Genomic DNA, 24,568 nt, shown 5'->3' with positions numbered 1-24,568 from the left:
CAGGATGTAGGTCAGCTATAGAATACTTGTTTTTTTATCTGTTTGGTTTTAATTTGGGGCCCCACTCAACAAGGCTCAGAGGTTACTACTGGCTCTGCATTCACTCTGCACTCCTGGTGGTGGTCGAGGCTCGAACCTGGGTCGGCCGCATTCAAGGCCCCTACCCTCTGTACTGTGGCTCCAGCCCCAGCCCTAGAATACTTGCGTTGCGTATGTGAACCCTGAGTTTGATCCCTGGCATCACAAACATTTAAATAAATACTGATTCTCTAGCCCCAGACTTCTGAATTTTATTATTTGTTTATTTTTACAGTGCTGGGGATTCAGCCCAGGGCCTTGCTCAGGCGAGGCATAGACTTTACCTCTTGGCCACATTCCCGGCCCAGACCTGAATTTTAATCTTGATGGAAGTTCTCGAGTGAATCTAAAAGCCAGGTAAGTTGGAAACACCTAACCTGATTTTATAAGAAATATCTAGGGTCCAGGGGAGACAGTACAAGGGTTAACGTGTTTGCCTTGCCCGTGACTGACCCCTGTTGGATCGTTGGCATGCGATATGGTCCAAGTACTACCAGGAGGGATCCCTGAGCACTAAGCCAGAAGTACTCCCCAAGCACTGCCAGGTGTAGCCCAAACAAACCCTCTCTAGCACAAAATAAGAAATATTTACCAGGCTGGAGATGTAGTACAGCAGATGTGGCTCTTGTCTTGCATGTGCCCTGCCCAGCTGCCATCCCCAGCACCGCATACCATCCCCTGAGCCTGCCAGGAGTGATCCTTGAGCACAGAGCTAGGAATAAGTCCCGAGTACTGCTGGGTGTGACCCCAAAACAATACAACAACAAAAAATACTTAGAATAGACAAATCTATAGAGACAGAAAATAGATTAATGGTTGCCCAAGGTAGGGGTTAAGCAAGATGAAGGGGAAATTCAGAGTCCAAGTATAATTGCTAAGGATACTGTCCCTTTTTTAAAATTTTTTTTGTTTTGGGACCATGCCCACCAATGTTCAGAGGTTACTCTTGGCTCTGCACTCAGGAATCACTCCTGGTAGGCTTGGAGGACCGTATGGAATGTCAGGGATCCAACCTGGGCTGGCCATGTGTGAGACAAGCACCCTACCTGGTGTACTATCGCTCCGGCTCTGGGATACTGTTTCTTTTGGGGTTGGTAAACATCCCAAAAATTGATTGGCAGTGATGGTGGCACAAGTCTGTGAATGCCCTGAAAGCCACTGAGTTGTACAGTTTAAATGGGCACATTGCCCGGTATGAAGAACCAATCTCAATGAAACGGTTATAAATAAGACAAAGATCGGGGTGTAGGAATTTGACATTTGATGCACTGGGTTTGGTCCCCAACACCCCTAAACAGGAACAACATTAAAGAGAAAGACCAAAACATTGGACAAAGCTCTGCAAGGAATGGCATACAAGATCTCCGCCTTCCCTGACCCCCCCAATTCCCTCCCAGCTTTGGATGGAGCCTGTTATCTCAAGAATAATCAGCAATATTTAGGCCTGGCTGCATGGGAGGGTGACAGAGGGTCAGGCGCTGCTGTGGAGTGGCATTAGGGTCAGGCAGATGCAGGCTCTGTGGCAGGAGCACAGTGCCAGGGCAGCTGCTCGGAGAAATCTGCAATGTCTTGGGTGAAGTCTAGTAGGTGACCAGGCATCAGCAGGCAGGGTGAAGACAGAGAGGTCCTCAAATAAACCATTCATTCAGCCGCACTTCATTACCTGAGGAGAGAGAAATCTGGCTACTGTTGAACAAAACTATGTTCTTTGAAGATCTGCTTGTTATTCGTTTCACTTGAAGTTATAGTTTCTAAGAACCCAATCAGATGCTTTTGGTTTTTCTTGGCTGCACCCAGTTATGCTCAGGGTTGCTCCTGGTCTGTGCTCAGGAATCACATCTGGCGGGGCTCAGGAACCATATAGGATGCCAGGGACCGAACCTAGGTTGGCCACATGCCAGGCAAGCGCCTTACCCGCTGTACTGTGGCTCTCGCCCCAGAACCTGGTAATGTTAAATGAGGATATTCTCTGCCTCGGAAGAGAGATTTGTCCCGGGAGTGGTTTGGTGAGACTCCAGTGCGGCTGGGAAGTCAGCTCCAGAGTAAGCCAGATTGAAGGGCTGGATTTTTTCCTAAGAGGAAAGAGCCTGTAGTGGTAGGTTTGTCTTTTAGAAAGCATTCTGCACAATGGGAATGGAAGGGAGAGAGGTAAGATGAGAGGAAGCAGCTCAGAGACTGTTTTAATGTGTAAATGAGAGATCCATTTGCCCTGAATCTACGGGATGGCAATGGGGAGAAAAACCTGATAGAATTTGGAGCTGCAGAGGACAGTGCAGTGTGTAGGGCACTTGCCTTGCATGTGGCCAACCCAGGTTCAATCCCTGGTACCCTGTATTGCTCCCGAGTCCCGCCAGGAGTGATCCCTAAGTACAGAGTCGGGAGTAAGCCCTGAGCACTTCCAGATGTGGCCCCAAGACAAAACCAAAAAGAACTGACAGCATTTGGAAATATTCAGGACATTTAATTAAAAGAGCATTCTGATGGCAGAGACTCCGAGAAGAGGTCAATGGACACATGACTTTGGCTTCCTGAACAAAACCCCAAGGGCCCTGGCGGAGGAACGGGATTGGAGATCAGACTTTGGTTTTGCACATGCTGAATCTGAAACACCTAGCTGTTCCAGAGGAGGTAGGCTGTGGGAGGAGGGCCGTGGGAGGGAGCAGTAGGTGTGGGAGGAGAGGCCTGTGGACACTGGCCCACAGACTCAGCAGAGATGGAAGCCAGAAGTGTAAGCTTGGACAGCATGGTTCCCAGAGTGTGTATGTGGCCATGTGGCTCCACAGTAGAGCTCTGGGCTTGCATGTGTGATGCCTGGGGTTCAATCTCCAGCACCACATGTTACAAGGATGAAACAGTGTTTCATAAGAGAGAGGAAAAGGGCCGAGAATGAAATCCTGGGGAGTGATGTTTGTAAGAGGATGCTTGAGGAGGAGGTGGCAAGGGAAGGTTGTAAGGAGATTCAGAGGAAATAGCTAGAAACGTAGGTGTTAGCCATAGCAATTCATCTGCTTATTCAGCTGCTCTAACTCAGCATTTATTAGGACCCGTATGCCCTCAGGATATTCAGAGACAAGAGAAATCTGCCCACTGTCAGCAAATTGATGGTCAAATTGGACCGTCATTCAGTTGCACTCATGTTGCAGGTTAATGACAATTTGATTTATGGTCGAGCATTCTCCCCTAACCATTTAGATGGGCCCTGGAATCCTTCCCGAGTTCACCCTACCTAGTACCCAGGCCCAGAAAAGCCAGAAAAGCTTTCAGCCCGTGGGAGGGGAGGAATGGCTTGATTAGCGCACCCCAGGATTGTCAGGGGGACTGGAGGGAAAGGAAAGAGTATGTCATATGCCTGGGGTTCAGCAAATCGTACCCACACAGCAGGCACAGAAACACACAAGGAAGGCACCCACGCTCCGTGGGCGAGACAAAGAAGCAGCCCTCTTCCCATGGGCCAGCCCATCTGTTTCCTTGCCTTCACAAACAGCCCCTTTTTTTTCTTTCTTCTTTTTTTGGTTCTCCACAGCTTTGAAAGCATGAGAGAGAAGAGTAGGAGGCCAGAGGAAAGGTAAGGTTGGAAGAGGGCAAGAGGAAAGGACGGGGTTCCATTGACCCCTCACACACACTATAATAAATCACGTCCTCCACTCCCGTGACCTGGTCCCTTTTTGGCAGCGCGCACTTACTGGTTTCCTCCAGGGAGAGCCTCAGAGGGGATGGCCAAGACATGGCCACGACCCGCAGGGATCTGATGGCTGCAGTGTCTCCCTGCATGCCATGAGCCTGGGAGGCCCGTTTCCTCTGTCCCCTCCCAGAGGCTACCACGGACACCTGTGATGGTGTCATATGCCTGCTCTCACTTGGGGGCAACTCTCGACTGACCAGAGTCTGGGCAGCAGGAACAAGCTGCCCCCTGCAGCTGTCTCCTGCCCATCCTGACCTTACATCTACTCACACTGAAGGCTGTGCCCTTAGGGTCTTTCTAAGGAACAGAAACCCAGGGCTGGGGAGCGGGGCGTGGGGTCCCACGGGGGTTCAGCGGCAGGCGCAGTGGGCCCCTCACAGTCTATTCCCTGAGCCTCCGTTTTTTTCGTTGTTGTTATTGTTGGTTTTTTTAGGCCAGACCCGGCAATGCTCAGGGGTTACTCCTGGCTCTGCATTCGTGAATTAATCCTAGTGGGCCTCAGAGGACCATATGAGATGCCGGGGGTCAAACCCAGGTCGGCCGCGTGCAAGGCAAGCACCTTACCCACTGTGCTACTGCGCAGGCCCCAACCCCACTCTGGATTGAGCTGGAAGCTGGTGCTGGCGCAGTCCCCGTCTGCACGTCCCCAGGACTGGTCAGCCAAGGTTTTCCTGCCTTTCTTCACCACACAAGCCACATTTGGGTTGCAGGGGGATAGTCCTGCCCTGCCAGCAGGCCTCCAGGACCTCAGGCCTGAGACAGCTGTCATCCTGATGGCACCTTGCGGCCAGCTTTGCTATGGCCTTGGTCTCTTGTTTGCCTGCTCCCTCCCAGCCTACCACCCTTCCTGCTTACTGTGGAGTGCCCAGAAGGGTGCCAGCGCCGACAGCCCACCCCCACCGGCACAGCCGGGATGAGCCACCTGCGTCCACACACAGGTGTTTCCTGTGCGCTGTGCGCTTCCTGTTGCCGTTTCTTTTCTGTGCAGCCTGGCTTCCCCAGCAGGTGGTTAAGAGCCGAGCCAAAGCTCTTCATCTGCAGCTCCAAACCACGGCGGGGGTGGGGGAGGGCTCCCTGGGGCTCTGGGTCACCCCCCATGAGGGAACTGCCGCCTCATCATTGGCTCTTCCTGAGGGCGGATGCACACACTGTCCCTAGTGTGTCACGCTGTTGTGTAACCGCCTCAGGACACCAGAGTGGGCTTAGGGAGCAGGGGAGGCCCTGCCCTCAGTCCCCTTTGCCCCTCGATAATAAAAGTTCTGGAGGGAGAGGGAAGGGGGTGCTGTTACTATAGCCTGGGGTGTAGGCCTCCCTCGGCTCTCCCTAGAATGCACCCGCCATCCCCAAGTCCCACCGGCCCTCAAGTTCCTCCCCCTGAACTTAGCGGCCTGTGTGAGCCTGTTCCCTCATCAGACAGTTCTCGGGGGACAACCAGCCCTGTCCCCGGAGCCCAGCTCTTATAGCGGCCGCCACAGGGTTCAGACAGGTTTGTTGTCACTGAGGAGAGGAGATGCTGCTTGGGGTCGCAGGCCAGCCCTCATGTGACCTGCTGCCCAGGCTCCTGTCATGTCATTCTCTCCTGAGAGAATACATCTCAACACCACCCTGTTCTCAGCCAACATCTTCCCAGGTCAGAGGTAGCACTGGGGTTCAAGGCCATGCCATGCACGCAGTCCTGCCTCTGTACCCCCAGCATGCTGGGGCGGCCCCCAGGAATCCCCAGCACCTCAAGGTCTGAGCTGCACTGTCTCCCTGGCCCCTTGCATTGAACCTTTGGTGGCCCTCTGGAAGGGAGAACTGTCAGGAGGGATCCCCGGGCCTCCTTGGGAATAACCCTCCGCCACCACCACCACCTCCACACATTTCCCGCCAATCTCTTGCAAAAAAAAAAAAAAAAAAACTCCGCTTCTTGGCCCTCAGCCCCCTCTAGAGGAAACTTCCCTGGCAGAAGCCTGGCACGATGGTGTTCTGCTGCCCCCTGCTGGCCCTTGGTTCCGGCCATCTGCCCTCCCTTTCAAACCATTTCCCTCCGTCTTTGGGGTGCCTGAAGTGCTGGGCAGCTGCTCTCTGAACTGTCACCTTTAAGGCCTTCTCGCGGCCAAGTCACACAGCTGGGCTTCAGCCTGGGCCCACAGTTTCCAGGCCGAGGGCCAAATCCAGCCTCAGCAACACCCCACCGCCCTCTTCCCCCACCCGCTTCTCCACGTACAGTCCCAGCCTCTGAGCGCTTTCCCACATGCCCTGCATTCACAGCTGGATTGTGGCCACCTGTCAGGAAAAGCCCTTGCTGGGCGAACCCGTCCAGAGAACTACAAGCGCGCCCAGCCGTTCAGAAAGGCGATTTGCTTTTCTTAAAATTTATTTTCTGTAAAACTCTGTAAATAAAATACAAACCAAGGGACATGAGAGGGCAGAGGCAGGTGGCCGGGCCCGGGACACTGATGTGGCAAGTGTGCTGAGCCGAGGCTGGGAGGCACTTGACTGCTGGCACTGACTCTACCAACCCCAGGGGCAACGGAAGAATATATTAGCTTTTCATCTGTAGGAATCTGTGGGGGTGGGGGGTGTCCGGAGCCAGCCCTCACCCTCCCTGCCAGCGCCCGGGAGTCCCGCAGGCCTGTGGGACTCAGAATGCAGTGCTGGCCATGCTGCCGGGCCCGAAGATGCGGGGCAGGGCGTCCAGCGACTCCTCCAGCCGTCGGTGGGCAGACTGTCCCTCTTCTCCTGAAAGGATGAAGGATCAGGAGTGGCCCTCACCCCATCCAGAGTGGCCCTCCCGCCCCAACCCCGCCTTGCCCCTCCATCCACCAGTCACAATGTGTGTCGTCGTCCCCCCCCCCCCGGCCCGAATCCTATTTGACTCCCCCGCGCCAACCCCAGCCTCACCACACTGCTGCAGACTCTGCCGGGCCGCCTCCCTCACGGCCTCCGTGTCCGTCTGGCACAGGTACACTAGGGGCTCGATGCCCTCTGGAGCCTGCAGCGGGCAGGGGAGGTAGCACGGCAGTTAGTAGGTGGCAGAGCTAAGGCCCTGGATGGAGGACAATGGAAGGAGGAGAGGTTGGGGTCACCTTGATGCAGCCCAGGGCCAGGCAGCCGGCCACTCTCGTTTGTATGTCTGCATCCTCGAGCTGGTCCAGGAAGCACAGCAAGGCCTGGGGAAAAGGCAGGAGCAGCGGACTTAGCCAGCTCCTGGGGACCGGGGCCCCTGCCCTTGCCCTGTGTGCCCTGCCCAACGCTCACTCTCTCCCGGAAGGCAGCGCCCAGTGCCAGGCTCCGGAGCTGGGTGCTCACTGCAGCCATGACCTTGTTGTTGCCGTGGACAAGCAGGGAGCTGAGGGCCCGAAGCCCGTCCTTCTGCAGTCGCCCCTCAGGGGCCAGCCTGAGCGCCTTCAGCACGACAGCCTGGTCATCAGAGTTCAGGTTCCTCACCAGCAACACTGAAGGAGGGAAGGGACACAGCAGGACAAGGTGGAGGCACGGCAAGGAAGTCTCCCATCGGGGCGAGTCCTCATCCACACCCCCAGAACCACCCAAAGCTATGGTCAGCCCTGTCTGGAACTAGGACCAGTGCCGTACCCTCCTCGGCCATCTCGGTCACGTAGGCCTCCATGGAGGGGCTGTCCAAGGTTTCAACGTAACTCCAGAACTGGAAGAGGGTGAGCTGCTCGCCAGCACCTGGCCTCGGCCTCCTGGGCAGCTTCTGCCCCAGGGCATCCTCCAGGAACCTGACACAGACTGGGAGACGGGAGACAGGCATCCTCTGGATGGGCCCAGATCCCCCACGTCCTTCCCACCCTCCTGCCCTACTCTACCCATCTGGGTCCTTTGACATCGGCCCCTTCATTCTGTCACCCGGGGCAGGTGGGACGGAGGTCCCCATTTGTGGGACCAGAGAGAGGGCAGGTGGGAGGGCCACTCACCAGCCTCAGCTAAGCCTGGCTGGCGCAGAGAGAGCCGGGCACCGTACTGATTGCAGAAGGTGAGGAGCACACGCTCCACGGGGCAGATGAAGAGACTGAGTCCCTCTGTGCACTGGTCCCAGAAGGTCAGGAAGCCAGGCCGAGAGGCTGAGAACTGCACCACTGTGGAGAGGTCCAGGGCACCGGTCACCAACAGAGCAGGCCAGGCAGGCATGCAAATAGGTGGGGCAAGACAGCTCCTGGGCAGGAGCGATAAAGTGCACAGGGCCTTTACCTTCCTGGGCAGAGGTGGAAGGGGTTCCCCATTGCCTGCTAAGCTCGCACACCGCCTCGAGTACTCGGGCCTCCCGAAGCAGCCGCTCCAGGGCCCACGCCTCCTGGCAGCGCAGGGGTCCAAATGTGCCCAGTTTCTGGAGAACAGAAGTGGCCAAAGCAGCTGAGATCTCCGGGTAGGGCTTAGTGAAAGATGGAATTCTGGGACTACAAGTCCCAGCATGCACTGGGTGTGGGAGTCAGTGTGGGAGGGACTCCAGGAAGAGCCAGATGTTAGGCCATTGGGAGGCTGAACAGGGGTGGTGGTGGGAGCGGGGGAACAGGGGAAGTGGGAAGCAGGAGAGAAGTGCGGGGCTCCCTGGGGTGTGGGCTGTCAGGGACATAGAGGAATGCCACTAGCCTCACCAGCAGGAGGCGACTGCAGTGGTACAAGTGCTGCACCAGGGCAGCATCCAGAGATGGGCACTCTGTGCTGAGGGGCCGGGTACTGGGTGAGTCTGAGTTGTCCTCTGCCCCAGGCTCCAGGTTGTTTGGGGGCCTGGGAGAAAGAAAAGGATCAACCACCCCAGGAGCACGCATCACCACCTGGACACCAGTGTATATTTTTATTAAGCTTCCCTACCCTGGCACGGAAAAGAACAAACGATGAACAGACGAGACAATGGGTCAGTTCACAAACACTTACAGAGAAGGAAGGGGCTGGGGCTAGAGGGCAGCAGTGGGTGGTTCCGGAGTCAGCCGGCCCAGTGGCCCCTCCAGCTAGGTCCGCAGGGACCGCCGGGGCTGGCGGAGCGGGGAGGAGCGACCGTAAGGTTGCAGGCGGGATGGTTTGTGCAATGTAGACTGCATGGGGTTGTGACCCAAGGGGCGCTGGGCACGGGGCCGGGATCTGGGCAGCATTGATGGGAGGAGAGGCCGGGTATGACCTTCAGCTGAGAATCGGCAAAGGCCACTGCGGGTCAGAGAGCTAAGGGCCCGGGCTCTCCGGGAGAGGCGGAGTCGAGACAGGGCCGCATGCTGAGGGGCCCAGGCCGCGGGGAGAGACACTGAAAGGGCTGGTTCATAGGGTTGGTCCAAGGTGAGGCGCAGGAAGGGAGAAGGAACCGGAGGTTCACGAGCTGATAGGGACCGGCGTGGGAGGCAGACATTGCAGGGACGAGGAACAGGGTGGTCAGAAGCACTGGGGACACACATGGGTTTGGAAACACATGAGGAAGACACAGGGACAGACACGGATACCCCCCCCCAACTATGCCCATCCCTCCTGCCACTTCTCCCATGTTCTACATGGCCTCAACCACCTGCTCCCCTCCCTCCCTCCGCCCCTCACCTAGCTCTCCTCACCTCTCGCCGGGGCCAACGTTGTCTTCATCTTCATCCTCATGAAGGAAGCTAAAGCTCTCCAGGGCATGCTCCACGGTGATGCTAAGGCTGGAGGCTCGGCTGCGAGTCATGCCTTGTCTCTGCTGGGGTTGTGAAGAGAGTCTGAGCTGCAGCCACCGTCTGGCCGCCCTGCTGCCGCTGATCAGCCGGGGTGCCGCCCTCCTTACCATCAGCAGACTCTCCAGCCGGGTCACCTCCTGCTCCAGGCCCTGCAGCTCAGGAAACTGGCCACGGTAGTCGTCCAAGGCGCCCATTAGGGCCCCCAGAGCTTCCTCAAGCTTTCTGTCCCCAGTCCCTGCAGCAGCTCCCGCGGGTGGGACTGGTGCAGCCACGGGCAGGCCGAGGTCTGAATGCTGGGCCACAGGGGTTTGGGGGGAGGGAGGGAGACTTGGGCTCTGATGGGTGGGTTCTGGGGTGTCTGGAGACGGGTGTGGAAGGGATTCCTGACTGGAACATGCAGGACTCGAGCAGGAAGTGGTGGAGGCCGAAGGGTCTGCCTGGGTGCTGGGGGTAGTAGAGGCTGGGGGCGTACAGGACAGGGAGTCGGTGTCTGTGTGTGAGGAGGGGCTGGGGAGCCTGGCAAGGTCTACAGATGTAGAAGGGCTTATACTGGCAACACGAGGACTCGTCACATTGTGGACAGGATTCTGGGTGGCCTGGGGTGGGTCATTAGAAATGGGGGTAGGACTTGTAGTGGTGGTGGTGCGAGTTGACATACTGGCTTTTTGAGCAGAACTTGCAGTCGTGTGGGTGGGGCTTGTAGTTGTGTGGGTGGGGCCTGCAGTGGTGTGGGTGAGGCTTGTAGTCGTGTGGGCGGGGCTTGCAGCACTAGGGGTGGAGCTCTCAGTAGTGTGGGTGGGGCTTGTAGTCGTGTGGGCGGGGCTTGCAGTCGTGTGGGTGGGGCTGGCAGTGGTGTAGGACAGGCCTGAGGTGGGCTGGGCTGGGTCTGTGGCACCGGGGGCAGAGCCTGTGGTAGTGAGAGGAGAGGGGTGTACGAGCTTCTCTGTGGGACTTGTGACAGTGTGTGTCAGGTTTGTGACAGAGTAGCTCGGGCTTGTGGTGGTAAGGGCTGCACCTGTGGTATTGGGGGTAGGACCTGAGGTTGGAGATCCCCCCGGCTTGTGGGTAGAACCTGTGGTCGTATGAGTGAAGCTCAGCGCGCTGTGGGCCGGGCTTGGGGCACTAGAGGTGGGGCTGGTAGTGGTAGCACCCAGCTGCTCAGAAGAGCTCGAATCTGTGTCTCTGTGAATGGAGTCTACGCGGGCAGCGTTACTCAAAGTGGGGCTCGTGGCAGAACGGCCCAGGTCCTGAGCAGGAGGGATAGGGCCAGGATGCTCTCCACGGGTGGCATCTGGGTGTGCCAGCCGGCCAGGTTCACGGGCCAAGGTATCTTGGCCCCCATCCTCCACCGAAGCCTCAGCTAAGGCAGCGTCCACACTGGCCTCACTAATATGGCTCAGAGTCCGGCACACCCCCGAGTAGGTGTGCCCATTGGCCAGGGCTGGGGCGACAGCCCCCATCCCTTCCACGGGCCCCGGGGTGGAAGTCTGAGGCCTCCGGAAGGCAACTTGGATGGGCAGGGGCTCTGGTTGCTGCACCAGGGGCCGGGGGGCTGAGGAGTGGCGGGCAGTGCCTGAGAGCTGTGGGCTAGAGGAGTCATCTGATGATTCAGAGGACAGGGACCAGGCTGTCCCATTCTCCAGCTCCTCCTGCCGCCTCAGCATATTCTGGGAGAGAGGGAAGAGCACTTCAGAAGCAGCGCCAGAGAAGCGCGGGGGTCTGGCAGAGCTGAGGCTGGGCTGGGACTCACATAGAAGGCCTGCTCCCGGAGAGAGGGCGTGTCTGGCGGGCTCTGGCTGTAGGTGGAGAAGCGCTTGGTGACTGTCGAGGCCTTGTTGACTGTCGAGGCAGCCGAGGGCTGGTCGTCTTTGTCGAAGGGGCTGAAGAGGACAAGGTTGTTAGCAGATGCCGCAGCCCCTCCCCCAGCCCTGTCTCCAAATCCTTGAGTCCCACCAACCTCCAGGTGACTTCTAGGCTGAGCTTGATGGTGCCGAGGTCGTTGATGTCCACCGCCACCACCTGGGGCAGAGCAGCGAACAAGTCCTTGGTCTCGCAGGAGACGCTGCCCACGACCACATGGTTGGCGAGGCCCTTCAGCTCTGTCACCTGTAGCCGAGAATGCATCCAAAGATTTAGGCGCCACAAGTCTGAGAAGTTACCCGAGATCTCAATTAGGGTTGTGGGACATGAGGAGCTAGCAGGGACTGGAGTTTGGGCAGTAATGGGGCCGTAGAAGACAGAAGTCTGGGTGCATAGGGATTGCAGATGTCACAAGAACACCCTCATGGGGAACCAGGATTCACACAGGATTCACACCCTCATGGGAAACCAGGAGGCCAAATATTCACAAGGTGACATGGTCAGAGATAGCGACAGTGTCAAGATGTCACAGGAACACCATCATAGGGTTCTGAAGGTGACCAGGTGACTAATTTACAGGGCCAAAGAGCCAGGGGAAGCATCTCGATGTCCCAAGGACTCACTGTCCTGTATCATGGGATCACGGGGCCAGTGGTCTGAGATGGAACTATTACCTTGATGGAGAGGAATTCCGTGAGCAGGGGAAGAAAGACCGTCTCCTCACTGTCCCACACCTGCTTTCCACTGCTCTCGATGCGGCCCCGGAGTTTCCACCGCTGACGCCCATATTTCATGCAGATCTGGTGGGGGAAGACAAGATGAAGCAGCCCCTGCCTGCACACCCTCAGGTGCAGAGACCCCGGCACCTCAGCCCCTGCCTGCACACCCTCATACCTCATACTGATCGCCCACACACAGCCTGGCAAAGCCGGCCAGCCCTGGAAGAAAGGCAGAAGGAAATGAGCCGTAATAAGGGGTCCCAGGCCCACAACGGTGTCCCACCTCCCCACCCCCCAGTACCTTTCATCCGGAGATGGAACTCTCCCAGCTGTGCCTCCAGCTCACTCTCCAGCAAACACATACTCTGAGAGGGACAAGCAGGGACAAGTAGGGGTCAAGGACGAGCGCTTCCCCCCCCCCAATCCTGTCACTGGCCGTACCCTGTATCTCTGCCTCCTGGGCCTCCATCACTCACCTCAGTGTATTCGCGATGACCCCGTGTGGCCTCGGCCAGGCTGTCTCGGGCCTCTCGGCTCCCTGGTGACCCGGTGCTGTAGGCACGGACCATGTTGTAGGCACCATCCCGGAGACGCCTCTGGACACAGTAGGCCTCGTACAGCTCGTCGATCTGGGCGTGTGAGTGGGGGTAGCAGTGGGTACACCGGGACTCACTACAGGAGTTGCCTGAGCCTAGCATCCCCCCACTCCATGTCCCTAGCAACATGCCCCTCTGCATGCACACATCCATGCCCCACAGTACCTTGCTGGCATGGAACTCCAGCCGCCGCAGGAAGCGTTCAATGGACTTGACTTGCTGGGGGAGATGGGTATCAGGAGGGGTCTAAGGCCCAGGGCCTTTACCCTTCCCAGGAGGCGGCCAGACCCCACCCGCTCCAGCCCCCCACTCACCTTGTCCAAATCATACAGGAAGCCCTGCAGAGGGAGAGGGGGAGAGGAGAGGAAGGTACTTGGGGGGAAGGGGAGTGTGACAGCCGGGGTACTGCCTCCTGCATCCCTCTCGCCCCTCTACCCTTCCTCCACACACGCCCCTCCAGTCACACAAGGCTAACCCCCCCTTCCCAGGCACCTGACTTTGGTGGGTGACACAGATCTGATCTCTAAGACCCCTGTGCCTTTCCTGGGGTCCCTTTGCTGGCCTACTTCCTTTGCTGCAACCTCCCGGAAAAGAACTTCTGTGCCTCCCTTTGCCTGGTTCCCTCAGCTCAGGACCTCCCATTTATCTGTCAGCACCCAGCAGAGGTGTTTCCTCCTCTGGCAAGCCCAGGAAGAACCCGAGCTCTCCCTCAGGACATGACAACATAATGTCCAGTTGGCTGTGTCCGAGGGCTCTGATCCACCCTTCTGGAAGCAGCTATGAGTGGCCACTGCATTCCAGGCAGAAGGTGTGTGCAGCCTAGGCAAACTGGGGACAGAAACCTCCCCCTGGCCTCAGTCAACTAAGTCTGGACTCAATCGCCGGGGAAAACGGCCCGGAAGTCGCCCAGGATTGTTCCTGCCAAACCCCCACACCACAAGGGCAATGGGCACCGATGCAGGGCAGCCCTGCCAACCTCACTCACCAGGCGGGAATTCCTCTTGGACTCCTTTATCTGCCCCTGGAGCTTCTCCTGCTCTTGCTGGTGCACTTCCAAATAGGCCCTGGGGAGAGGGGTGACAAGAATTAGCTTGCTCTGCAGCCTCCAGCTTCGGGGTGGGGGGGGGGGGGCGGGGAACGGAGGTGGGGGCCCTGGCGACAAGAGATCCTGGACATCCTGGAGATCCTGGGACAAGAGGTGGGGGGGGGGGCTTACGTGAGACCCTGCTTGAGCGCGGCGTACACCTGGTCCAAGCGCTCCGGCTGTGGGAGCTTCGGGGTGGGGTGCGCCACGGAAAACATCCTGGACATGCGGACGAGAGCCGGGGTCTTCCGCGGGGGTCCCGGAGGGCTGAAGGCCGGGAAGCTCCTGAAGAAGAGGCAGCGCTCAGAGAGAGAGACACCGTGGGGGGTCTCCCAAGCCCCCTCGCGACACCCCGGGTCTCGAGCCGCTCCGCTGCGTACCTGGGTGCCCGCTCCTGGCTGCTGAGCACGCCCGCGAACGACTGGCTCCTACTGACCCGGGCGCTGAGCAGGCGGCGCTGCGGCCGCACCGACAGGGACATCATGGAATGAGTCCGCGCGGGGCTCCCTAAGGGGGTGGAGGGGGGGTGTCCAGCAAAGCCGGGGCCGGGAAGCCCCCTCCCCGCCGCCGGGGCTCTGTCTCTCCTCCGATGCACGCGGGTCTGACCCCGAGCGCCCCACCACCCTGCCGCGCTCCCGCGCGTTAATGACAGGGCGGCCGCGGGCGACTCGGCCTCAGACTCGGCGTGGCCTCGGCCTGGCCCCCACTTCCTGCCGAGGTGCAGGCTCCGCCTGCCGCGGGCCAGGAAGGGGGGTCGCGCGGGGACCCTCCCGGGGCTGGGAAGGGGCAGGAAAGGGGCGGCGCGCGGGAAGAATGTGCGGAAGCGCCTGTTTACCGGGGGGCGGGGCGGGTTCCCCAGCCCTGCCCCTGACCTTCCCCCCCCACCCCGCCCAAGAGGACCAGAAGCACCGGCGCCCCCACCCCGGGAGGACGCGGGAGGTCACGGGGCGGGGCGGGGCGCGCGCTCCCAGCCCTGCCGAGCGGCCCGACAGGCCGGGCCGGGGCGGCTTTGACTCTCACGACCCGCCCGCCCCGCGCACGCTGTTCCCCACCCCCCCCCCCCAGCCCCCACCGGCTCCCGGGCGCCTGGACGCCGGGGCCCTGGCGGCACCCCGAGCGGGGGATTCCCAGAGAAGGAGGGGGGTGGGCAGTGCCGAGAAATGCCCCGCCCCCTCCAACAATGCCGCGGCTCCAACGGGGAAACTGAGTCACGGGCCGACGCCGCGGCGCGCGCCCTTAGCTGGGCTATCCTCAGCCGACCCCCCACCCCGTCAAACTCTGCTGCAACGCAGCACGCACTCCCGGGCCCCTGAAGCCGCCCTGCACCCCCGGGGGGCCGGTCCCGGAGCTGCACCGCGCAGGCAGGTAGGTCCTACCTTTCTTTTTGGCGTTCATGGTCGGGCCGGCGCTGCACCCCACCCCACCACCCCCGCACTTGACCCCCTGGCCCGGGGCCGCTCGGTGCCGGCGCGGCCGGGCTCCGCGCTCGCTCGCTCGCCGGGACTCTGGCTCCGACTCGGCTCCTCCCGGCGCCGCCCCCCGCCCAGTTCCTGCCGCCTGACTCAGCCCGCCGGGACGGACGGGGCGGGACCAACCCGACCGGGGGGCGCCCAGGCACTGCCCGCCCCGCCTCAGTGAGGGGTGACCCGGGGAGGACGGGGGTGGGTACTGGCGGGGGTCCTCTCGTCTACGCTAAGGAGTTGAGCATCGCGGCAAATGTGGAGGGAATTCCAAATAGAATGAAGACATGGAATGGGGGGGTGGGGGGCTGGATTGGGGACGGCTAGAATGGGGGGGAGGGTAAAAAAAGGCTTTTAAAAATTGTTTTGGTTTGTTTGGGGACCGCAGCCAGAGATGCTCAGGGAGCACTCAGAAATTACTCCTGGCGAAGCTCTGGGGACTTTATGGGATGCCAGGGATCGAACTGGGACGGGCCACCTACCTGCAAGGCAAGCGCTCTGCCCGCTCTAGGGCTTGTCCCTCGGGCCCCAATGCTGAGAAAGGGCTGAGCATGCTGAAAGTTGGGGCTCTGTGTGTGATGGGAGTCGAGAGTGCTGAGTGGAGAGATGGTGCCTGTGGGAGGGGGCTGGGGGCTGAGAGAGGAATGAAAAGTGGGGGGGGGGCAGGGGCTGGAGGGACAGTACAGTGGTAGGGTGCTTGCCTTGTATGCCGCTGACCGGGTTTGGTCCCCAGCACCCCATATGGTCCCCCAAGCACCGCCAGGAGTGATTCCTGAGTGCAGAGCCTGGAGTTTACCCCTGAGCATGGCTGGATGTAGCCCAAAAGAAACAATTTTTTTAAAAGTGAGGTGCCGAGATCAGTCCTAGATTATGTTGCAGTCTCAGGAAGGAAGCAGAAAAGGATCTGAGTGCAGCAGGAACGACAGGCCCAGGCACCCCCACACCCTTCCACCACAGCAGGGGTGCGTAGTCTGCACTCCCCCCTCACTGTGGGGCCAGGTTCTCCCTGAAACTGAGCCACCATCTCTCGAGGCCCCAGATGACATGTCCCCACCCCTCTGCCTTAGATACCCCCCTCCATCACCAGCTGGACTAGCGGCCCCCAGACCCAGAGATTCTATCTCTCCCAGAGACTAGTTCTCCTGCACCCCAAAAACTCTTCTTCAAGTCAGTTCTGCTGCACTGAGCTTATTCTCTCCCCCAAGAGACTTGGAGAGGGCCCAGGGCTCTGTATATGCAACAACACCCCACTCCCAGCAACAATTTCAGAGACCAAGTTTGAGAAATTCTGCCCTCTTCTCCCTCGTCGAAGATGGGTGCCGTGCATTCAGGTGGATGGCCGGCCCCTCAACCCCTCCTCAGCACACCCCAACCTTACCACCTGGCTCTGGCCTGGCCCCAAATCACAGCCACACTGACCACAGCCTGCAGGTTCTCTCTATTCCTCCCACTTCCCCTCCTCCCACCTGAGACCGCATCAGGCCCCAGCTTTTTTTTTTTTTTTTGCTTATTTACTTATGTTAAATTTGGGGGGAAACACCTGGTGGAGCTCAGGGAAGGTTACTCCTGGCTCTGTGCTCAAGCGTCATTTCCGGCAGTGCTTGAGGAACCAGGTGGTGCCAGGAATCGAAACAGGACGGGATGCAGGTACAGGCAAGTATCTTACCCCCGAACTAGTTTTCCAGCCCCTCAGCTCATCTATCCTCGGAGCGACAGCCCGACGACAACACGTGCCAGTCACTGGAGACACAGCCCCGGTTTTCATGGACACCACCGCACATAGCTCACAATCTGCCTCTGCTTCCTTTCTCCCTGCCAGCTCCCTCCTACCTTCTGTTCCTACCTTCCCCGCCACCCTTCCACCCTTCTTCCCCAGCCCCCCTGCTGCGAATATCCCCTGCACTCTGCTCCCCTCCCACTTGGCAGAATCCAGCCCTGCAACCCAACTCCCTGCCTTCCCTGCACCTGCACACAGGCTGGAGGACGCTGCCAGAGGTCCTGGCACAGCTGCAGAGATGGCACCACGGAGCGGTTCTCAACCTCAGCTCGGCTCTCGTTTCCCCTGCAGGGAGCCCTCCTGCAGCCTTCGTATCTTTCTCCTTATCAGAGATGAGCATATCTGACTTGCTCCACGAGCCTCAGAGAAGCTCACGGCCCTCCCACGTGAAACGGGAAAACAAGCCTGGAATCTACCCAAATTCCCATCAGTGGATAATGGAATGTTAGACCGCGAAAAGAAAGGACACTGCACTAACTGCAAGCGAACGACATGGATGAGGCTGCGCTCTCGGCTGAAGGAAAGGGGCAAAACCGCAATGCCCGATTGCTCTGAGAGGAAGTTCAGAAAAGCGAGTGAAACGATTCTCTGGTGACAGAGGTCTGGCTAGTAGCTGCCCTTGGGAAATAGTGGCTGAGGGGGCCATGGCAGGAGAGTCCAGAGGGCTGGGGAATGTCTTATTTCCTAATCTGGGTTCCGAGCTACATCCCTATCAGGTGTTCCCTTGGGAATGTGTATCTAGCTGTTCACTAGGATATGCACTGTGTCTGTCTGTTTCAATATAATAGAATTTAACATTTACCCTCCCATGAGTCGTGTGTTGCCTTCCGATTAGCACCCTCCTCAACCCATACCCCATTTGACACTGAGCCAGTGTTTGGGGGTCTTATGCAAGGAACCGAACCTAGAACCTCACACATGTAATGCAGATGCTCTAACACTGAGCTGCATTCCCAGCCCCTGAGCCGGATGGGCGTGGGGTGGGTGGAAGGGTTTACTCCTAGCTCAGTGCTTGGGGCGGAGTGGAGAGGTCACTCCTAGTGGTCACTCCTAGTGGCCATGTGTTACCGGAATTGAACCCAGAACTCCTGCATGCAGAGCATCAGTCCAGCCTCTTGGGATGGTTCCAGCCCCGAGCCAGCTCTCCTAAGAGATGTCTATCTCTCCTTCCTCCACTCCTCTTCCATCCTGGTCCACCCTCCCATACTGGCCTGGACAAAGTCCCCAATTAGCTTTCAGTCGCTAATGGAGCAGTGCCCGCAAATGGAGCAGTGCCCGCCACTCCTTCTGGGCGCTTGCTCTCAGTTAAGCGCTCACTCGGGGGCCTCCTCACCCTTCCTTCCCAGCCCCCTGCCCTCCCTGTCTCTGGCAACACATTCTAATTTCCCCAGAGAGGTTCTGTCTTTCCCCCAACCCTGAAAGGATCTCATCCTCTTTGCCCTTAAGCCAGGTAGATTTTGTAATTAAGTCCAAGTGAATTACAAAGTTGTTCATGATTGGGTTTTAGGCATACAATGTTTCAACACTAATCCTTTCACCAAAATCCAAGAGGTACTTTTTCTGTTTTTGTTTGTTTGTTTGGGGGGAGGGGGGTGATGCTCAGGGCTTACTCCTGGTTCTACACTCAGGAATTACTGCTGGCAGTAGTCCAGAAGCATATAGGGATCCCGGGAATGGAAGCAGGGTGGGCCACGTACAAGGCAAACACCCTACTCGCTGTACTATTGCTCCAGCCCCTATAAGAGGTACTTTTTAAAAATTACTTGCCTGCACGGCAAAGCCTGGCAAGCTACCTGTGAGGTATTTGATATGCCAAACACAGTAACAACAAAGTCTCACGATGGAGACGTTACTGGGCCCGCTCAAGCAAATCGATAAACAACGGGAGAACAGTGACTTTTGACACTGTGGCATACAGTACTGTTGTCAGTAAGGTTTCAAGCTGAGCACGAGAACCTTTCAGTCCCCCGCAGAAGTTGAACACTTCCCCACTCTGTTGTTGTAATGGGGGGTGGGGGGGGTAGCTTTCTTGGGCTTACTCCTGGCTCTGTGCTCAGGAGTGACTCCTGGTGGTGCTCGGAGGACCACATGGGACCAGAGAATGAGGTCGCCAGGGTCACCAGCATGCAAGACAAGTTCCTTAGCCCCTCCCGAATGAAAGGCCCACATGTTTTTTTTTTTTCTTTTTGGGTACACCCATCAATGCTCAGGAGTTACTCCTGGCTCTGCACTCAGGAATTACTCCTGGCGGTGCTTGGGAGACCATATGGATGCCAGGAATCGAACACCAGTTGGTCACGTGCAAGGCAAACACCCTACCTGCTGAACTGTCGCTCCGGCCCCAGGAAGGCCCACATCTCTTAAGGCTCAACGCCACCTAGATATGTTTCCAGCATCCATTTCTCTTCCACCCAAGTAGCTCTTGTGTGTTCCAGGCCCCTTAGAGCCTCTGGCCTGCTAGACGCCTCCCGAGAAGCTGGGGCAGATGAAGGAAGGCGCTTCCGAGTGTTAAGAGTCTGCTGTCAGCTCACTGAAATCACCACTTTCTTTCTCCAATGTGCCTGTGCCCAGTCTTCACCTCCCCATGACAGCCACACCCTCTCCTTACCCAGATGTTCAAGACCAAAAGCGGGAGTCAGGGATGCGCCAGCCTCTTCCTCCCGGCATCCGCTCAGCCACCCACGCCTGCCAAGTCTGGAACCTGCCCCCCACCTCCACCCCCAGAGCTAGAATTCGGGAATAAGTCACCACCAACTCTCATCTAGATCCTCCAGCAGCTTCCAAATGGGCTCTCCATCTCCACTGTAACCCACATGATTGTCTTTTTTTTTTTTTGAGGGAGGGTGCCACCTGGGAGTGCTCAGGGCTTACTCCTGGCTCTGTACTCAGGGATCAGTCCTGGCAGTGCTCAGGGTCAAACCCGGGTAGCCACATGCAAGGCAAGCACTTATCTGCTGCACTATTGCTATGGCCCTCTATTTATTTATTTTTTGGGGGATACATCTATGGTTGCTTGGGGACCATTCCTGGCTTGGTGCAGAACAGGCGGCACTGGGATGGAATGCAGGCCCTCTCACGTGCCATACACGCTCCTCAGTCCATGAAACCATCTCCCCAGCTTGTACATGAGCTGCTCTGTATTCGATAATAGTTATGTTCTTAAAATTACAGTCACCGAATTGTGCTGCAAATTGTCCTTTATTGTTTTGATTTTGTTTTTTTGGGGCCACAGCTGGCAGTGTTCAGGCCTGACTCCTCACTCAGTGCTCAGGGATCACTCCTGGGCTACCTTGGGAAACCATTCGTGGTGCTGGGGGTAGAACCAGTTTAGCCCTGTGCAAGGCAAGCGCCTTACCACTGCACGCTGTCCATCTCTGTGCTTAATGCAAAGACATTATTTTAGTTCATTCTGGTCACATTCCCCCAGAGTAACTCCTGTTAGTCCTATAATTGTGTGTGTGTGTGTGTGTGTGTGTGTGTTGAGGGGGAGAGGTTGTCACACTCATTGATGCTCAGGGATTACTCCTAGCAGTGCTTGGATGACAGTACAGGATAGCAGGGTTGAACCTGGGTTGGCCATGCGCAAGAGCCCTACCTGCTGTACTATCTCTCCAGCTGAACAAACCGTTTCTTAACTTTCTTGGGCTTCAGGTACCCATCTGCAGCCTGAGGATGACAGCAATCACCTCCCAGGGCTGTGGGCAGGATGAAAGAAGATGCTGCCCTGTCTAGAGAATATTCTGGAAAGGGAGAATTGTACCAAGGGTAGGGAAGTAGAGGCAGGCACATCCCCTCACTATAGAGCACAGTAGCTACAAATCCACACAAGGTTACACAATCCATGGGGCCAGAGTGATAGTATAACAGGCAGTGTGCTTGCCTTGCACACAGTGAACCCAGATTCAATCCCCCGCACCCCATCATACAGTCTCCTGAACCCTGCCAGGAGTGATCCTTGAGCACAGAGCCAGGAGCTCACTCTGAGCACAGAAATCCAATTCCCCCCCCACCAGAATTACAGAGCCAGTAGCTGTGGGGGGTCAGAATTCAAATCCAGGTTGTCTGACCCCAGGACTCTAAATCTTTCCACTGCTCTGCTCTTATTTTTCAGTAGGGAGGGGTTTGGGTCACCCCTGACAGTGCTCAGGTGTCACTCTGGCGGTGCTTGGGAGATCAAATTTTGTGCGAGGGATTGAACCCGGGTCAACTCTGAATAAGTCTCACCTCTTGCCCCTCAGACTCCAGCCGTCTGTTCTGACTCTTTTTGAACAACCATGAGGTGTCCCTGCCCCAAGGACAAAAGCCAAGCTGTCTAAGGCGACTCACCAGACCTGTCACACTCAGTCCCGTTCCTTGAATACCTTCAGCCACTCCCCCCTCAAGTCCCTCATTGCCCCAAGGACTTTCTGTTCTAGCTCTTGTCCAGTTAGACTCTCTCAAGATTGTCCAGTCTTTTGGCCTGTGAGCAGTACCCTGCACCCTTAGCCCCTCTTCCTCCTATTGCTACACTTGGTGGCAAACCCAGGACCCGCCACCGCCCCCCCTCCAAGTCCTCTTACTCCAGGAAGTCCGCCCTGAATTGCTTCCTCCTTTTAGGCTCCTCATGGCTTCCTCTGTCTGAGCCACAAGGCCACATAGTGCAGTTGTCAGTTCTCTGTTAGGGTCTGTCCTTCAAGTTCTGAAGGCCGGGACCTACCTGATGGCATGAGTGGAGGGCGGAGGGGTGAGTTAGGTCAGACAGGAAGAGCACAGCCTGACCCCAGGAAGGGAAGACCTCAACCAACATCTGCCCCTTCGCCTCTCCCCCGCTCACTGACATCAAGTGGGGTGCTGCTTCCTGCGTAACTGGGGGATTCAGGAACTCGGTGGGGTTCACATACCGACCAGTTTTCTCTCTCTGCCACCCCCTCTCTCCCCACAGGTCTGGGCTGTGTCCATGTTGGTCCACACTCTCCCTCTGAGACCATCCAAGTAGTCATCAGGGTGACGGGCTTTGGGGTGGGAGGGAACAGGCAGGATCTTGCCCAGGTGAGGTGGGGAGGAGAGAGGGCTGAGCTCCTTAGGCTAAGGGATATGGCCACTCTCAAGGCAGAGGGCTTGCTGATAAGAATCACGGGTCAGAGGCCGGGTCAAGGGCCAGAGCGATAGAACTTGGGTAGGGCATTTCCCTTGCAACCACTGAACTGGGTTCAATCCCCGGCATCCATATGGTCCCCCGAGCACCGCCAGGAGTAATTCCTGAGTGCAGAGCCAGGAGTAATCCCTGTGCATGGCCAGGTGTGACCCCAAAAACAATAATAATAATTAATAATCAGGGGTTTCAACAATCCCATATGGTCCCATGAGCCCACCAGGTGTGATTCCTGAGCACAGAGCCAGGAGTCAGCTCTGAGCACCACAGGGAGTGGCCAAATTACAAAACAACAAAAAAGAATCACGGGTCTCTTTGGATCCCTACCAGCTCTGAAGTTTATTCTGGACAGAGAAAAGAACCCGGTCTCCCAGGCAAGCGGCCTGCAGGCCAGCCGGAGGAGCCGCCTGGGTCATGAACGAACCATGGACGCTGGCATCTCCTTAGAGTCGCTACACGGCCAAGCTGGTGCACTTGTCCGGGGGCAGGGGGTCTCACCCCCTCGCTGCCCAGCTCAGAGCTACGCGGGCCAGCCCCCTGCGTCCGCCCCGCCCCGCGCCCCACGGCGGGGGCAGCCCCCAACAGAAGTAAACACTCGCTAAAAATAACCCGGGCCGGGGGCAAGGGGAGCCGGCGACCGACACAGGGTCCCTTCCCAGCTTGCCCCTGTCTCCATGGCAACTGCCCCCCATAGCCAGCTGCTGACGTCATCCCTCGGCTGCCCACACGCACGAAGGGCAGGGGCCGCGGCGCGGACCCGGGGACCCCCCACCCCGGAACCGGGCGGAGGCTGCCCGGTGGCCTCACTTCCTGCCGGCCCCCTCCCGAGTCAGCTGGTCACATGCCCGGCCGCCCCGCTGCACGCCTGCTGGTCTCCCGCGGGCCTGGCCGGCAGGGGGGGCGGGGGGGAGCTGCTGCCGTGACTCAGCCGCGCCCCCCAGCCGTTTTTTTTTAAGCCCGCCGGGAGCCCTGCGTGCGCCCCTCACCCCCATTCAAGTCGGGTCCCCAGCGGCTGCCCGCGCGCACAGGACCCTGGACCGGGTCGCAGGGTGGAAGCGGGAGGAGCTGGGCCAGGGGTCTCAGCCTCGCCCGCCCGCGTATGTTCTACTCTACCCAGTTCTCTCCACTCCCCTCCGCGCCCTGCATGCCACGGAGGTGGAGAGTGCGGCGGCAAGAATTCAGAGGTGCACCCAATTCCCACCTCTCCGCCCACCGGCTGTGTGACCTTGAGAATATTACCTAACCTCTCTGGGCCTGTTTTCTGCTGCATCCGATGGACATAACCGTCCTTCTAGGCTGAGTGCAGCTCCTCCAGGCTCCCAGGAGACCTCCCGGGTGGCCGGGGCGCCCTGAACTGCCCTACCAGGTTGCACACAGTAGGTGCAAGGCGCCGCGCCACCCAGACACGCGTTAGGAGGGACACTGCCACTCCGGCAGGGAGGGCAGTTGCGGGGCTGAGGCCGGCCCTAGCCAGCTCCCCACCCCTCCAAGCAATGCCTTCCCCAGACACCCCCCAGTCTGCCGGGAGGGGAGCCCCGGGCCCAGCTGCCCCGCCTTTCCCGGGCCGGGCGAGCCTTCGGGCTGCCCGGGTCGGGGCGGCGCGCGCGGCCGCGGGCCAGGCTGGCCACCTCGGCCGGCCGCAAAGCGGCTTAGGCGGGCGGCGGGGCCGGGGCGATGAGCTCATCGCCGGGCCGGCCTGCACGCCCCGGCCGCCCCGGCCGCCCCCCTGCCCCGGCCCGGGCGGGCGCGCGGGGGCCGGGCCCCCCAACCCGACTCGGGGCACGGGCCGCGGGGACCGGGCCGTGGGCGGGAGGCGGCGGCGGCGCGCAGGCCCCGGGGCAGCGGCTTTTGTGGGGCGACGCCGCGTTCCTGGCGCCCGGGGGGAGGGGAGGACAGCCACGGCGCGGCGGGGACCGGGGGGCAGCGGGCGGGAGGGGGACGGGGCGGGGGGGACGCGGCCGCAGCCGATCCGGGACCGCCGGGGCCGTGGTCCCCGGAAACGGCGGGGACACTCACATGGTTGCGCCGGGCCACCCGGACCTCGCGCTCTCCGTTGCACCGGTGGCCGCTGGCCTGGTCGCGCCGCAGCTGCCGCTGTCGCCGCCGCCGGCGCCCGCCCCTCCCTCCGGCCCGCTCCGCCCCCGGCCCGCCGCGCCCCACCCCTGCGCCCGCCGCTCCGGCACCCCTGGAGGCGCCCACGGCTCGCCCCGCCCTTTTGGGTAACGGGGCAGGCGCGGGGGGTGGGGGACTCGCGGGGTGCGCCAGCGTGCGAGGTGGGGGGGGGGGCTGCGGGACGCGAGGGGCTCTGCGGGAAAGGGGTGGCTTTCCGGGATCGGCTCCGGGAAGCCCCCTCCCGGCCTCGGAGACCCCAAGCCCAGCGCCCCAGAGAGCCTCACTCACCTCCTGTCCCCAGCCCTCGCCGCCGTGGTGGTCGTGGGGCGACCCCAGTTGGCTTGGGTTGTTTGGGGGGAAGGATCGGAGCCGTCTTGGGGGAGGGGGACGCCCACCTCTGTTCTGGTCCGTTCCCTGTCTGTCATCCCTG

At 59.1% G+C, this 24,568-nt stretch overlaps 1 protein-coding gene and 1 long non-coding RNA gene across 3 annotated transcripts; one reads left to right on the top strand and one right to left on the bottom strand.

Annotated features, from left to right (window-relative positions):
- Window positions 1-240: 240 nt before the first annotated feature.
- LOC130043538 (uncharacterized) lies at window positions 241-17,548 on the top strand. Its single transcript, XR_008795363.1, has 3 exons — window positions 241-435; window positions 3,602-3,643; window positions 17,226-17,548. It is a non-coding gene; the product is annotated as an uncharacterized LOC130043538 (long non-coding RNA).
- On the bottom strand, window positions 6,085-24,166 carry RIPOR1 (RHO family interacting cell polarization regulator 1). Of its 2 annotated transcripts, none has more exons than XM_056135878.1 (22): window positions 24,043-24,166; window positions 14,039-14,165; window positions 13,791-13,943; window positions 13,560-13,638; window positions 12,889-12,912; window positions 12,740-12,793; window positions 12,455-12,607; window positions 12,280-12,343; window positions 12,154-12,197; window positions 11,934-12,059; window positions 11,357-11,505; window positions 11,150-11,279; window positions 9,507-11,066; window positions 9,301-9,422; window positions 8,362-8,494; window positions 7,958-8,093; window positions 7,684-7,845; window positions 7,340-7,498; window positions 7,004-7,200; window positions 6,832-6,915; window positions 6,647-6,737; window positions 6,085-6,484 (listed from the first exon to the last, which is right to left on the bottom strand). In XM_056135878.1, exons 2-22 carry the CDS (start codon window positions 14,140-14,142, stop codon window positions 6,387-6,389), a joined length of 3,822 nt encoding a protein of 1,273 aa, XP_055991853.1. In that variant the 5' UTR covers window positions 14,143-14,165; window positions 24,043-24,166; the 3' UTR covers window positions 6,085-6,386. The 2 variants fall into 2 exon arrangements, with proteins under 2 accessions (XP_055991853.1, XP_055991852.1); XM_056135877.1 differs by lacking the exon at window positions 24,043-24,166 and adding an exon at window positions 15,035-15,170.
- Between the last annotated feature and the right edge of the window lie 402 nt (window positions 24,167-24,568).

This window comes from Sorex fumeus, unplaced genomic scaffold (assembly GCF_029834395.1).
Source record: "Sorex fumeus unplaced genomic scaffold, SorFum_2.1 ptg000122l, whole genome shotgun sequence".
In the NCBI taxonomy this organism is placed as follows: Eukaryota; Metazoa; Chordata; class Mammalia; order Eulipotyphla; family Soricidae; genus Sorex; species Sorex fumeus.
This window is presented reverse-complemented; position numbering and strand designations above follow the sequence as displayed.

Bases quoted from the DNA above. Each gene is read 5' to 3' on its own strand.
- RIPOR1 (XM_056135877.1), bottom strand. The intron at 13,944-14,038 runs GTACGCAGCGGA...CCTCTTCTTCAG, and splicing joins AGCCAGGAGCGGGCACCCAG to GAGCTTCCCGGCCTTCAGCC. The intron at 12,608-12,739 runs GTACTGTGGGGC...TCACACGCCCAG, and splicing joins TGGAGTTCCATGCCAGCAAG to ATCGACGAGCTGTACGAGGC.